The following is a 15,272-nucleotide window of genomic DNA, read 5'->3' on the forward strand; positions in this document are numbered from 1 at the left end:
AGCTGGAAAAGTGAAAGTGAATACTACCTCTGAGCAAGAACAAAAAATTTAAATTGTTAAACTTGACCAATACAGTAAGTGTTAGCATCTCCCTACAGTACCATTTCTGGGTACAAAAAGCAAGTTCAGAAAAACAGTTTATGTTTGAGAATTCAAATTTTATGTTCATTCTATGAGGTGATATTCCTTTAACTAGTCCTAAATAAAATTTGATATATAAAAGTTCAGGTCATTGTTTGACAAAAAATCTTGGACTCTCTTCTAAGTTGTGATTTTTATATAACTTAAGTTATTTCATCAAGATTTGGTTGATTAAATGCCAAAACTTTAAAAACTACTAGCTGTTGGAAATGATAACAAAGTCTTGAGTGACTCATCTGATAAATTCCATTTTCAAACTTGTCAAAATTTATAGTTTTCTCAAGATTGGATAAAAATTGTAGTCTCTATCGAGACTACAAGCCCAATTTTTTCGCTTCAAAGTCACGGCAATAAACCGTTCATCCAATTGTAACCAGATTCGAACTTGACAGAGATTTCAATCAATATATACATGCATACCAAGTTTCATCAAGATCGTATAAAAACTGTAGTCTCTATCGTGTCTACAAGAAATGTGAACAGACCACTGGACAGGGGCGACAGCAGTATATGTCAAAATTTCCATGTGTAAATTCCCAATAAAAATTTTACAATTTCCATGTGGGCATATAAAAAGGTTAAAATGTAGAAGTCATATCAAGCTTATAAACTTAAATTTTAGTTATCTGTATTACTTGTAAAATCTGATGTTTGTTGAGCCAGTAAAGTAATTATTTAGACAACTAATTCATATTACATTAAAGATATTTAAACATTTAATTCAACAAATAAAGTTTTGAGGTAGAAATTTAGTAGTCAATTTGATTTAGTGATTTAGTCTAAAGTTTGCTGATGATATATATATATATATAAAAAAAATAACCTCTACCAATCATCCTTTAAATTGAGCCTAAAAAAATTACACATAAGATCAATTTTGATGAAAAAGGATTTTGTTTTTATGAAACCATGTCACACATATATAGAATTATATTGAAACTCTGAATAACAACATGTTTCAGGTTTCAGGTTCTGTTTTAATATTTCTATATTGCTGCACAATTGCTTTATGGAACACTATTTTAACAGTGAAAATATATGTATATGTTATGTTATATATATTATGTTAATGACACCCATAAATGCATCACAACCTTTGATAGTTATTACCATGAACATACAAACCTGAATAACAGGCCTGATTTCTGAGGTATTTTACTGTAGGCCTAATAATATATTTTACTGATTATAAAATAAGATTTAAGATTTGACAAAGGTGTTTCTTAAAACTATCATCCCTATGTAAAACATGACAAGCAGTGCCATACTTGTTGAAGAAATATCTTTGGCACCAACTAACACTAAAAGCCAGGTAAGGCAATCCTACTAGTCAGTTGATATTAAGCACAGACATAGTTGGGCCATATTTCTTCAACAAGTAAGGAGATTGCTAAAAGTAAATACGGCCGAAGAATGGCCATGAATGGGGCTTTATTTTTTTCAAATTATAATTCCACTTTTTATAAAAGCATGATAGCTTTAATCAATGGCAGTTCTTCTCATTTCTTTAAGAGATCTATACAACTTAAAATAAGAAAGTGAATTATCTATTGTAATTCACTACATCCTACAACCTTTAAAACCATAACCAAAGATATAATTATGTTACTAGAGTATTGTTAAAATATGCTACTACATGTAATTAACAAAACATAGTTCATAGTAGACTACATTAGTTTTAAGTAAATATATTAAAGTTTTGATTTTGCAGTGTTGATATCTATATAAGGCTTTGCTAGTGGATATAATCCTAGTGTATTCTTAAAACTATTCACATCTTCAATTATCACAGGCTGAAATAAAAAAATTAAACATTTTAAAATCATAAATAAATTGAAGAGGACTAAAAATAAAAAGGTTAAGACAAAAATTCAATATCTTTCTTTGTTCATATTATCTAAAATGAAACATTCTGCAGTATGCAATAAGTGATTATCAACTTAAAAAGATAATAAAAAAAGGCTGTGGCTATTCGTACCGCATTGCGACCGTACAGAAATGGGCATCAAAAAACATTTGGCCATCCCTACCTAAAACAACAAAGTAACTTAATATCAAAATGCCTTCACGCTTTAAAAAAAACAAAAACTATCGCCCATTGTGTCCTATCTTATCCGTACTGCTGTTAGCAGCCAAAGAAAACACGGATCATGACAGTGCAAATAGCCAGTGCAAATAAAAAATACTGGTACTTACTGGAGGTAATGTAGGTGGGGGTGCTAGACCATCAATTATGTCATCAGCTACTTTATTTATAGTTTCATTCTCTATAGAACTAGATATAACATGTACAGATAACTTGTGTCTTTTAGGTGCATTTAATACAATCATTTCCTATAAAAAAAAATAACATTACCAAAATATCAACAGGAGTTTTCATGCTACGTCTCAGCAGATCATTGGCTTTAAGGAATAAAGGACATTGTATAGATGGACATTGCTTTCATATTTGTAATTCACAAAATAAGGTAATGGGGGTTAGAGTTTGTATATGGTAATTATAGAAATGGTTACAAAATAGATATATTTACTTTATCTGACATTAATAATCAGCAGACCTATATTTCACATTGACTGTGTAGCCCATATACATGTTATTTTTTTTTTGTAAAGGTCTCTTTATATTTTCATGTTAGCTTTAACTATGAGTTCATTAGAATATTTCTCTATATAGTATGTTTTTGTTGAAACTTACTAAAATTGATAGTAAATTGTATCAGTCGGTATTCAATATCTGTACTATGAATGGTTTGAAAAAATGAAAAGAAATCACGCCAAGAAATACCTACCTTAAAATAATTGATTAAATCAGTTTTTGAGAATGTTTTTAGACAAGCAATCTCACATGCATCTGAAAATAAACAAAAATATATTATAAGCTAGTAACTAATTAACAATTTATAAGAACTCATTACACTATAACTTGTTTAATTGAGAAACAGTATAAAGGAATAAGAATGTACATGCGAAGTGAGTATAAAACAGTTAAAAGGAGTGTAATTAAACCTGGTTTTTTCATTTAAAGATTGATGAAATATTCAATCATTAGTTATCATGTAATTAAAAATTTAAAAACTCAATTTTAAAAAAAAACTTAACGATTTTGGTAATATCATTTGTAATGTTTATTTAGTCATTGGATAAATTATAAACAGAAGTCAATGCCAGTGAGACAAGACCTTATCACAAGATAAATTGATATACCTCTATCAAAATGATACTGCTGTGAAGAAATTTCATTCCAATATCTATTATTCTGCAGAGACATTTTCTTAGGTTGCTCAGCACGTTTTGAGGCCAATGCTTTGAGATGTTTTTGGAAATCTTCTTCTGATAAATTGTCAAGATATTCCTAAAATAATAAACAGTCATATCAGCCAGTATTTAACAACATTTGTCTAGTCAAAGTAAGGTCATAATGGCAACACACAGGAAATATGGTTGATTATAGGTTGATATAAGGGAAATTCAGCACAGTTTATTCTGATAATGTGAAAGGGATTCGATATTTGAAACTGAAACAATCTTTTTTAAGGAAAAGAAAATAATAATCCAAGTTCATCTCAACAATGTAAAATATAATATAAAAACATCTCATACCTCCATTTTCTGAATAAAAACCTCTACCCTGGATTCAACATAGATTGGTGATTTATCAGACTGGATAATAAATCTTAAACCTTGTACACCACTTGATCTACGTACACCACTCATTACAATATAACCTGACAAACACATTGTTAATAATATCTAAACTTAAAATGCTTCACAGAGTCTTAAATTTTTTAAGATTATTACATATCAAAGATAGCCATGGTGCCATCAAAAGCTCTTATACTAAAATTATTTATGCTTACCTAGCTGTTCCTGAGTTCGTAATATATTAAAACATGGTTCATTGATAATTTGGCATAGTAATTCCAATAACATATTATTTTCTTTACATTGTATACCAGTTTGATAATACATCTGTATACATGAACTTTTATGTACTTTATTTGTTTTTTGATATATATAATAACAACCTGAAATAAATACAGAAAATATATCTTATATCATTTTATTATCACTAAATTTAAAAAAATATTAAATTAATTAATGAACAGAATCCTCTAGGATGTGTACGAACCGGGAAAGAGTTAAAAGAGACAGATGGATGTATGACAGAGGTAAATTTAACTGAGATGAAATAGGGCAGATTGAAAAATAGGATGTAGACAAAAAATCAGATACAGCTAGAATAAAACAGTCTGACAATTTTGGACTGAAATAAAATAAATGATAGTAGACAAAATGGGACAATCTGAAATAGTCACTGAAAAAATGACACAGTAAGTAAAACTGAAATTCAGCTGTATAGTTTTTGTTATCCACTCTATTGAAAGTAATTATTAAATGTTAAATCATACCATCAGGGAGTTGTATTTCACGGTAACGTTTTCGTAAGCTAGGTAACAATGGTTTGGTACCGATATTTGTCTGTAATACACTCTCTACTGTTTCTATGGTTTCAATTGCTTTCTACCAATATAAATATATAACTTTTCATACTTTTAGCTATTTGAATGATTCATATCTTCAAATAAATGCTCACAAAAATAGGAATCCAGTTACAGTGCATGATACAAAATCATGAGATAATCCAGTGCATAATGAAACTTTGTGTTTAACATTACCTTATTTAATGATTTTGATCCTTATTGATTAGCTTTCGACCATTATACATAATATAGTCTTAATAAGAAGGGATGTGTCTTATATATTCTTGAACATTATCATCAAGTGAATGTCAAAACTCACCTGTTTTGATGTATTGCCATATATTAAAGCCTCTATGTACAATTTTGATAACAACTGAGGCATGAATTTTTCCATTTTCTCTACAGTCACCTCTGAAAACATAATCAAATTTAAAAGTCTTATGTATATTTTTATTCTATGAATCGAGAAAGGAATTGAGAAACTGGAACAATAAACTGGAACAATAATGAGAATAAAACAGACCTGAACTGAGACTTTAATTTTTTTTCCCCAACATTAACAAGCTAATGGTTTCATAAGATTTCAATCTGGCCCATAGAACTACAAACATTATACACCATTTTTTGTATGCAATAAGATTTAAAGTATAAACAAATTATTACCATCTAAACAGTCTAATAATTCCTGATTAGTCCAGTAGACTTCTGACATCAAGACTGATGTGTAATATGTTACATGAGCATGAGGTTGATTGGCTTCAAAATTTCTTAAACTTCTCTCATACTGAAATGAAAAATAAAACCATTAAATAGTTTCTTCGAAGCCCAAAACAAGTAAAATTCAAATTCGTAGTGATTAATTGTTGATCTAACAAATCTAAATGTATACTGAGCATTGTCAATTTGATTACGTGGAGTATAACTCAGACACAATATCATCATAATGAGAGTTATACATTCTCCTTTTGTGATTCTGATCCTACTAAAGATGATGCACCAAGCAATCTGCAAAAAGAAAATTAAGTCATTTTTTTCCATTCCCAAATTTTGGGGATCTTTGTTCATCGTTCAATCTGAAAACTACACGCCTACCCGCCATTTCAGATTTCAGCGTTTACATTATCATATGTCTGATGATTGCTACGTATATTTGAGGTAAGAAAAAAAATTTCTTTCTTAAACCATACCAATTCTTTGATAATTTCAAATCTTTTACTGTCAACTTTAAATGTGGTAAGTTTTTCTAGTATCTTCTTTAATAATATATCTTGTTTATCATTGTAACCTTTCAGAGATAGCTAAAATTATAAATGATATATTTCAATATATTTCAACCATCAATGTACTGTATATGGTACTATATTTCATTGTCAAGGTAACACCAACTTAATCATTATGAACCAGGGTAAACCAGATGCCAATTGTCAGTCTAGTTGTAATCTACAATTTTCTTATGTGAATAAGTAACAGTGATTGGTAAAAACATTACAATCATATCAACCAATCAAATATTTTAGTGTTGTATATTTACTACTACTGCAATGAGCCTGAAATCATACTCAGGTTTGGAAAACTGAAGGTAAATCTATGCTTAAATAAACTGGATTCTCTTTACAAGTAAGAACAAACTGGTTCACTATCAAATTGATCAAAAAAAAAACACTTACATGAATACCATAAGGTGTACATTGTAAATTATAATGTAATCCAGCCAATTCAGCAGCATATGCATATTCATTTAAATTATCAGCAAATAATGTAACAAATAGATAGGTCAAATTAGACTGCACTGGATCAGAATAACTTAGAGGCCTACAATAAAAATACATCAATTACAAAGATTGATTGAGTTGTGAACTAGATGTATCACAATTTCAAATATCTATTGAATAATGATGTACATAACAAACTGAGTACCGACCAAATGCTCAACATTTTTGAATAATCCTATATGACATGATACCCTCAAAGTAGTAGAATATCTAGAAAGTTGAAAAACTACCATCCTTAAAAGATATTAACTCAATCTCAATATTCTTTTAATTGCTCAGGATTAACTTAGTAATACAATTTATGTGGAAACAGACATTTGTTTATAATACAATACTCACGTAGTTAACTCTATATTGGTACAAGATTTGGGTAGAAGGAATTTTTCATCTTTTTTATACCATAATCTAGTTAATGGTGTATCCTATAATAACAATAAACTTTTATCATACAAGTCAACAATCTATGAATTATAAAATTATAAAATAGAGAAAAGAAAATCTTGTGTTATGTAATGTATTTAATCATTTTAATACCAAAGTGCCCATTTCCATCCACGAAAACTAGAAGAATATTTTTCACCCTTGACCATGCAAGTTTCTGGCATACATGCAAGAGGCTTACAAACAAATTAATATGATTCCATACCTTCACAACTTCAGGGAATGCTGGCGCCTGAAATATATCAAATTCATAATATAGTAATATAAAAAGTTTAAATTTTGAATTTAAGAAATGTATTGATAGTTTATTCAGACCTCTGATATAAAAGATGAATTGAAAAATATTACAGCTGGCCAAAAAAAAAACATGTTATGGTTTTATTGTTTATCATTCTGCACAATATATTTGTTGAATTACCTCTGTTTCATTTGGTATAATGTCAAAATTCGTGGCAATAAATTCATTTTTCTCAGGTAATCTGAGGTTATTATGTAGACCACAGGTTGACCAGGTATTTAATGTTTCAGGTGACACTTTACTGATACTATAATCTGTATCATACCACTTCTCTTTTAAATGGGCTTCAGATTCAAATTTCTTAGCCATTACTATCATTCTGAATAAAACAATCATTGTATGATTACAAAATTTGAAATCTTGTGGTAGAATGATAGCCACCAGTTTACAGCTGATTTCAATTACCTCTTGTTGACTTTATGGATTAATTTTGGCATGTGTAATTACAAGCAGGAAACTTTTCCCTTGTCAACACAATTAAAGTTACAAAGACTGAAATTTTAAATTAGACTTCATAAGAGAAGGCTTAGGTGTGAGTAACAATACATTTTAGATTAAGATACTTTTTTAATTTAATAAATCTAATAAATAAATACTTCATATTATCAATAGTTAGTTTTTGTAGAACCATTTCTATTAAATCTGGACGGTATTCAGACATTATATAAGGTCCACTTAATACTTCTGGTAAAAAGAATTCCTGAAAAATCACAGAGAAAATTTCAGCCTTTAAACAACCCCAATGATGATTTCCTGCAGTTCATCACATGTAAAATAAGGCTAGTTCTGATGTTTCTGCTCTAGGCATAGTGACTCAAGAAACTCTCATCTTTAATGTCATGATATCCTCATATCAAACTTTTTGTGTGAAATTAAGTTAACTATAGATTCATATAAATAACGTTAACGACGCAATAACCATGAAATAAAAAGACGATACTTACATGTAAATATCCAGCATGTTTACTGGTATAATTGTGTGGTTTTTCCTTATCTTTGAAACGGAATGTCATAGCACTTAAATCCTGAAAAAAAATTCAATGATTCCATTTCTTATGCTACATGGTTTATTAATTTGGAAGGGATTGGGAACTAAAACTAAAATCGCTTCCAAATGTAGCAACTATGGAATAAGAAATTTACCTTACGGCAGATCTTTTTTATATTAGAGCCTCATTATCAACAGATTATATATAGATATGACCATATTACTGTTGTTTATTCATTTTTATAGTGGAAATGTTTGTATTTGTACCTACCTTACATTCATTAAAGATCCATTCTTTAGTACCTTCTTTTTTTAACATATTAATATATTGATAGATTAGAGTGACAATATCATCTACATGATCTGTAAAGTTGACAACATTAGATATTGACAAGATACATTATTGTTAATTTATTGAAGATGACCTAAAAATATCACATTATCGTGTCAGGCCTAATTCTGTTATTTTTCAAGCCAGTTAGGCACATTCCAGAAAACACAACTTGTCGGTATCTAAAGTCGTACTTAAAAATATTACAATAATTTATAGATAACTATTATAGATAATAATGGAATAAAACTATACCTAATCCATCATCTGTTAAATCAACTGTTACAATAAAAAATGCAAAACCTTTAGCTCCTGCCTTCTGTCCACCCATTAACATGTTTACCCACCCTAATATGGTAAAAAAAAAAAGAAATATATATGTATATATAGAAGAACAAATTAATATTTTACCAATTTATTATGCATTTATCATAACCTATTTTTAAGAACCAAACTTGCTCTGTTACTATGAAATACCATGGTATTACATGAAAAGCAAAATATTGAGTGACAAAAAAAAGACCATTGTCTAATATTAAGGGACATGTTCGCCATTTTTCAAAGGTTGATTTGGGTCCTGAATATATGTAAATAGTCTTTCAAAGTACTAGAAATGTAAGAAAAGAGCATTATTCCTTCATTAATACTAGGAATTTCAATTTCTATATATGTCTATATTATGGCAGAGTCTCAAAAAAAGACGAGCTGTCTTTTTAACTTTTATTCACGTTTCAGAGCCTAAGGTACAATTGGTTAAACCTGTCCCTTAACATGACATAGACCCTAGGTTCTATATAGTAGAAGCACATCTTGTTAACGTCAGTGTTTAACTGATTTGAATCAATCTCTTCTCTATCCTTTCAATCATAAAAAGAAAAAGAATATTATCCTACAAACCAAGAAAAAATGTCATAACTAACCTCTAGATTTTAATTCAGATAATAAACTTCCTTCACCTTCATGACCTATTAAATGTCCCAAGTAATGACCTGGCTGAAAATACAGTCATAATTTAACAAAAATTGTCATACATTTAATCTTTTACAGATTGCAACCATTTTCCTAATAAAAATTAGATGACCCCATGATTCACTTTATCCAAATAGCCTAATATGAAGGGTTACATATACTCATGTATCTTTCATAAGTATCGTGTGTGTTAATATTTTAAAAAGAAGGCTATACCCAGGTGTTGATTAGCATGGTTTAAAAAAATCATATGACATGCATATTTATTATATCAGTCCCAAAAATACAAAGTTTTGGTGCTAATGGTAAAAATATGTATCTGATGTGTTGAAAAGAAAATGTAAACCAATTCAATTAGGACTTTTTTTATTTTTTATCTTATTTTTATTTCTTGACTCAGTGGTTGTTAATAGGTGTGAACCATCAAATTACCATTTGCAATGAGTTAAATAATAAATACTAACATTAGAGGTATAATATGGCTGGAGATCAGGAATTGACCAAAACACATTCAAATGTCGTACATCTTTAACAGGAACAACATTGACTCGTGTCTAAAAAAAAAATTATTAAAACATCATTAAAAACAAACTTGTCTGCTTCTAATACATATCCTACTGTATGTCTTTAGTAACAGAACATCAAGAAATAAATGATATATGATAAAACAACCATAACTTACAACATATTCTTCACGTTCAAATGGTTGTTCTAACCATTCAGGAACTGTTAAATTCTTATTTTCTACATCATAGAATAATGGGACTACTAACTCACTTAATTCATCTAATGTTTCTGGAATATGAATTAGTTCTTTGATCTACTACACAAGGGACAATTTAATTCAAACAACATCATTATTAAATCATACCTCTATCTTGCAAGTCATGTTTGGATTTTGAAATATGATGAAAACTTTCTGAAGCAACCTTACTGGGATGCTCACTCAAAATTTTACATACTAAGACTTCTTGGTCACCGATTTTGGTCACGAACTCCAATCTTGAATAAAATCCAGCGTGCAACCGGGACAAGATTATCATGTTGAACAAGATCTATTATATCAAACCAGTTTGATATTTGTCACCATTTGTTTTCTTGTTTGCATGACAGAGTGTCATCATCCAATCAGATTCATTTTCCTTTCTGCACGTGATTATTGACAAAGTGGAAAATGACCAACTGGAGATTCTCGTCTCCTCATGCGCCAGCAGCTGGTCGGTGAAACCCTTAACAAGACTCCAGTAGGCCACAAAAAGTGCAGACCGTTCGTCTGCCAGCACTTTAAGTAACCCGAAGACATTTTTAACAGTAAAATAATGAAATAATCAGAAATCTTACCTTTACCCAGAACACAAAGGCCCATAATGTTTGATGAGTAATATTTGGAATGAAATTTTAATAGTTCATCTCGTACATCTATACCAGAGGCTTTAGGTAGAGTTTCTAATGTTGATTTATTACCTAAAAATATAGTAACAGTTGTGTCAATATCTTCAATACTATTGATGATCAGCAAATGGGAATGAAATCATATTTTCCAGGCAAAATTAGTTTTAATCAAATACCTAATTTTTCACAGAAAGAAACACATGAGAGTACCGAATCGCTCAAAATAAGGTCAGGTTTCTAGACAATTGAAGAACATTGAAGAAAATCAAATGACAAGATAGCTTGCCAGGCAAGATAACATACGCCCATTGGCAGCTGTCAGAAATGATAAAACAGTCTTTAGTGACTAAAGTATGAATTTTCTCATATTAAAGAAATTTTATTAGTTTGAATTCAATTATATATTTATTTATGCTGAGAAATTCCACCAAATTTTTAAAAATCAATATCAATAACCCAAATACATCAATTTATCTCATCAATATACATGTTTCATTAAAATCAATTGAAAACTGTAGTCTCTAATGTCTTCACAAACAAATTTTGACGTGTTTTTCCTTAGTCAAGGCCAATAACTCGAAAACCATTCATCGAAAGATCGTCAACTTCGAACTTGACCAAGATCTCATCAATATAAATGATCACACCAAATTTCATTAAAATCAAAGTTGAAAACTGTAATCTCTATTGAATTCACAAACAAATTTTGACAAGTTTTTCCTAAGTCAAGGGCAATAATTCAAAAACCGTTCGTCGAAAGATCGTCAACTTCGAACTTGACCAAGATCTCATCAATATGAATGATTACACCAAATTTCATTAAAATCAGTTGAAAACTGTAGTCTCTACTTTTTTTCAAAAACAAATTTTGAAGCGTTTAGTCTGTATTATGTTCACAAGAAATGTTGACGGACCAACGGACCAAGGGACAGGGGCGACGGCAATATAAGTCCACGTTTCCATGTGGGCGTATAAAAACTGATCATCCGAAACAAATCAAGTTTGAATTTGACCGAGATCTTATCAATATGTTCATACAATATATACATTCATTAAAGCCCAACGCAGACGAGGAAGATTTCTGTCGACGAACAAAAACATCGAACAAATATATTTTGTTTTCAGTTATCCGCAGACGACAAACATAATTCCGTAGACGACAAACATTTAGCTCGAACAATACGCCAGTGCCACGGAAAATCACATGACCTCAAAATGGCGAAATAGGAGCATTTGGGTCCGTACCTGGATTCAACGTCGTAAAGAGCAGGGTGTGTTTGGCAACCTTGTATAGGAGCTGTCGGCTGACGACCCAGCAATGTATCGGCGATATTCCGGGTTGACAAAGATGGGTTCAACACAATATTGAGGCAGATTGCGACCACATATCTACTAAAATCTGCTCCTCCTCCACAGTCCAAAATTTTGTGTTGGTGGATTCACTAGACGTCGGCATTTTGAGCGTCATGTGATCTTGGCTTCGATCGCTGATAGATCTTTTGTCGATGAATGTTCGGCGCTAATGTTCGTCGTTAACGCAGACAGCGAACAAAGAATTGTTCGTGAGGCGAACTATTTTAAAAAATCACACGTTTGATTTCACGAAAAGACGGTGAAAAAAGTGATTGAAACAAAATTTTTACGATTGTTCGCTTAAAATGCTCCCCGTCTGCGTTGGACTTAAGATCAAATAAAATCTGTAGCCTCTACCATGTTCACAAGAAATATGAAAGGATGGAGCACAGCAACATACAATATAATAGTGTTAACTGACATGTTACACTAAGTACCTAATTATTCAGGTCGAAGTCAAACACATTTTACTTCTTATAATACCTGTTCCAAATTTATAATAATCGTGTTTAGGATTAGCTAAAGATCTTTCTAATTGAGCTGCTCTCCATGCATCATTCTGTAAATTCTTATCATTCTCAGAGTTCACAGCATTCACTTCTCTTTCAGTAGCTGATGGTGTAAATAAAGGTGAATGAAAAAATTGGGAGAATCTGAAAGTAAAATTTATCTGCATGAATAATTTCTAAAATTTACTCCTTTTTGAATATTATGTTTTAACTCTGTTATCATAATATTATCAAATCATAAAGCATAAAAAAAAATTGAAACTGTCACACAATTCATCTTGAAGAAAACACAAATTCATTTTGTACCACACACATATATGGAAATATTGAATCATTTGTCATAGCATGGTCTGATTGGTAACAAAACAATATACCTGTCTAAAGCTCCTGCTAAATTTTCTGCTGCCACATCAAAGTAAAAATTAGTATGTTCAGATGAGGTAAAGGCATTAGACGAACCTCCATGCTCACTGAGAAACTAAAAACAGAAAAAGGTATTAAAATTCCTTCCAAACATTGTTGAAATGTTTGATATTGAAATGATAATATCAGTTAAACAGTTAAAACAACAACATGCAATGTACAATGAATAAAATTAGTCATGATAGATATGCCATTCTATTATTTAGGGTGTCAGCTGTCATGGGAATAGTTCAATTGAAGTTTTATATCTTCTAACTTTTACCTTATTATATTCATTTTCTTCTGGATACTAAAAATAAATAAAATATTCCATATAATCAAGGTAACATAACAAATATGACATTATCTATTAATACAAAGCTAATCTTTAACCAATTACTCAAAGCTTTTAGTATTACTCTCTCCATGATTTAAATCAACTAGTAATTTAAGTAAAATTGGTTATTTGCTGTTAGTTATTTAGGGACCTGTGAGACAAAACTGGTGAAATCGATTGATTTTAATTTAAATTTAAATTTGAATAAATGAAAAGAACCCATTTTTAAGCTCTTACTGAACAATGGAAAGATTAATAATTAAACTAAGTACTAATGATCTGAATCTCAAAACAAAACCCAAAATCCAAACAACATATTGGCGAAACATTAGTAGCAGCTAATGAACTTCTAACATGAGAAAGTATACCAATCATAAGCCAGTGAGTATTTCATAATAAAAAATAGTTTTGAGTGTCTAGAAGAATAAATTGAAAAAAATATGATTTCCTTATCAAAAGGATACCTTGTTAAGTTTAGAAAGAATGAAATAGCTTCACCTTTTCACAAGAAGAATCTTTTATCCAGTTGTGTTTAACTTTTCTTAAAATTTCAATACATCGGTGACATACAGGGATTAAAGAATTCTTACCTTTTTTGTACCCAAAAATAGCATATGCTCACAAAAATGAGCTAGTCCTTGAAGTTCCCATGGATCTTTCATATATCCTACAAAAAATATTCAATTATCTGACATAATAATACTTGAAATGCAACAATCTCTTACATGAAATATGAAACTATCATGTCTAACTAGGTAACAGATAGCAAGATAGTCGTAGTGAAACACCATTGACTCAAATGTAGCAATATGGCACTAATTTGGAGGTTTGAGTGCAAAAATGAAAAACACATACAAATCAGGCCTGTGTGCTCAATGTATGCTATCATTATTTAGACTGAAGAACTTTTGGCTTGAAAGTTTATCCTACATGTCTGAAAACAGATTCATCTCATTTCAACAAAATGACATAGACTTTATTCACACCTCAATCTGTAAACATTGAATGCGTGACTCATAACGCAAATTACATTATCTATTGAAAACATGGCGGTGTCATATTATGAAGGAGTAGCCTACATGACATCATCAAACAGCTGACCAACAGCTAGAGACTAAATGTGTGAAGATAAAATTCATCATGAACATATCATTTAAATAGCTTAATCTATTCAAGTTTTAATGAAAAAAAATTTATAAAAGGTGTGAGCTAATGAGAATGGAGAATAAGGCTTTAGAGACATCAAGGTGGCAATTTTATCCAGTGACACAACATTACCTTTTTTATGTTTGCGTTATGAGCCTCTTTCTGGATTCAATATGGCTGAATAAGGTCTATGGAACCTGGCAATGTTGCAATACTGATTTTTCAACAAAAGTAGTTCTTTCAAGGCTATAAAAAACAGGGTCAATAAAGCACGAATTGTTGCCAAAGGCAGTTTGAGATTTGCGAGAATATGAGCCTTAATTGACACTTACCAATATTAACATCTAAAGCCGCTGAAGCTTTATCAGTATCAGGATCACTTACTAACAATACTTTCATTCCATTTGTTAATTCTAATCCCCGGTATAACCTTTTATCTTCTGCTGATTTACTAATGACATCCTCATTGTATGTCTGTTTAATATGCTGTGTCATTTCCACTTGTTGGTGGATTCTGTAGAATGGGAAAATGCACAGAAATGATTTCAAAGGGACAAATTTGCCATTTTCGTGGGTTGGCCTGATTTGGAGTCGGTGAGCTGTAGTGAGCTATAAGTACTATTACTGATTAGCTAAACAAGAAATTCCTTTTCCGAGACTGAGGTACGATTGTTCAAACGAATGGCGAAACGATGCCTCTAGCTATTCAAAT

The 15,272-nt window shown here is 30.4% G+C and overlaps 1 protein-coding gene across 1 annotated transcript; it reads right to left on the reverse strand.

Annotated features, from left to right (window-relative positions):
- Window positions 1–1,120: 1,120 nt before the first annotated feature.
- LOTGIDRAFT_232210 (hypothetical protein) lies at window positions 1,121–15,055 on the reverse strand (the record flags this gene model as incomplete). Its single annotated transcript, XM_009056062.1, has 26 exons — window positions 1,121–1,934; window positions 2,338–2,475; window positions 2,931–2,992; window positions 3,346–3,493; window positions 3,742–3,866; window positions 3,999–4,166; window positions 4,551–4,662; window positions 4,942–5,033; window positions 5,286–5,406; window positions 5,810–5,920; window positions 6,290–6,434; window positions 6,734–6,816; window positions 7,254–7,452; window positions 7,730–7,833; window positions 8,078–8,158; window positions 8,393–8,484; window positions 8,708–8,800; window positions 9,373–9,445; window positions 9,886–9,975; window positions 10,104–10,216; window positions 10,763–10,885; window positions 12,650–12,819; window positions 13,050–13,153; window positions 13,361–13,387; window positions 14,005–14,081; window positions 14,893–15,055. 26 exons carry the CDS (start codon window positions 15,053–15,055, stop codon window positions 1,833–1,835), a joined length of 2,916 nt encoding a protein of 971 aa, XP_009054310.1. The 3' UTR covers window positions 1,121–1,832.
- Between the last annotated feature and the right edge of the window lie 217 nt (window positions 15,056–15,272).

This window comes from Lottia gigantea, assembly GCF_000327385.1.
Source record: "Lottia gigantea unplaced genomic scaffold LOTGIsca_26, whole genome shotgun sequence".
Lineage (NCBI taxonomy): Eukaryota > Metazoa > Mollusca > Gastropoda > Lottiidae > Lottia > Lottia gigantea.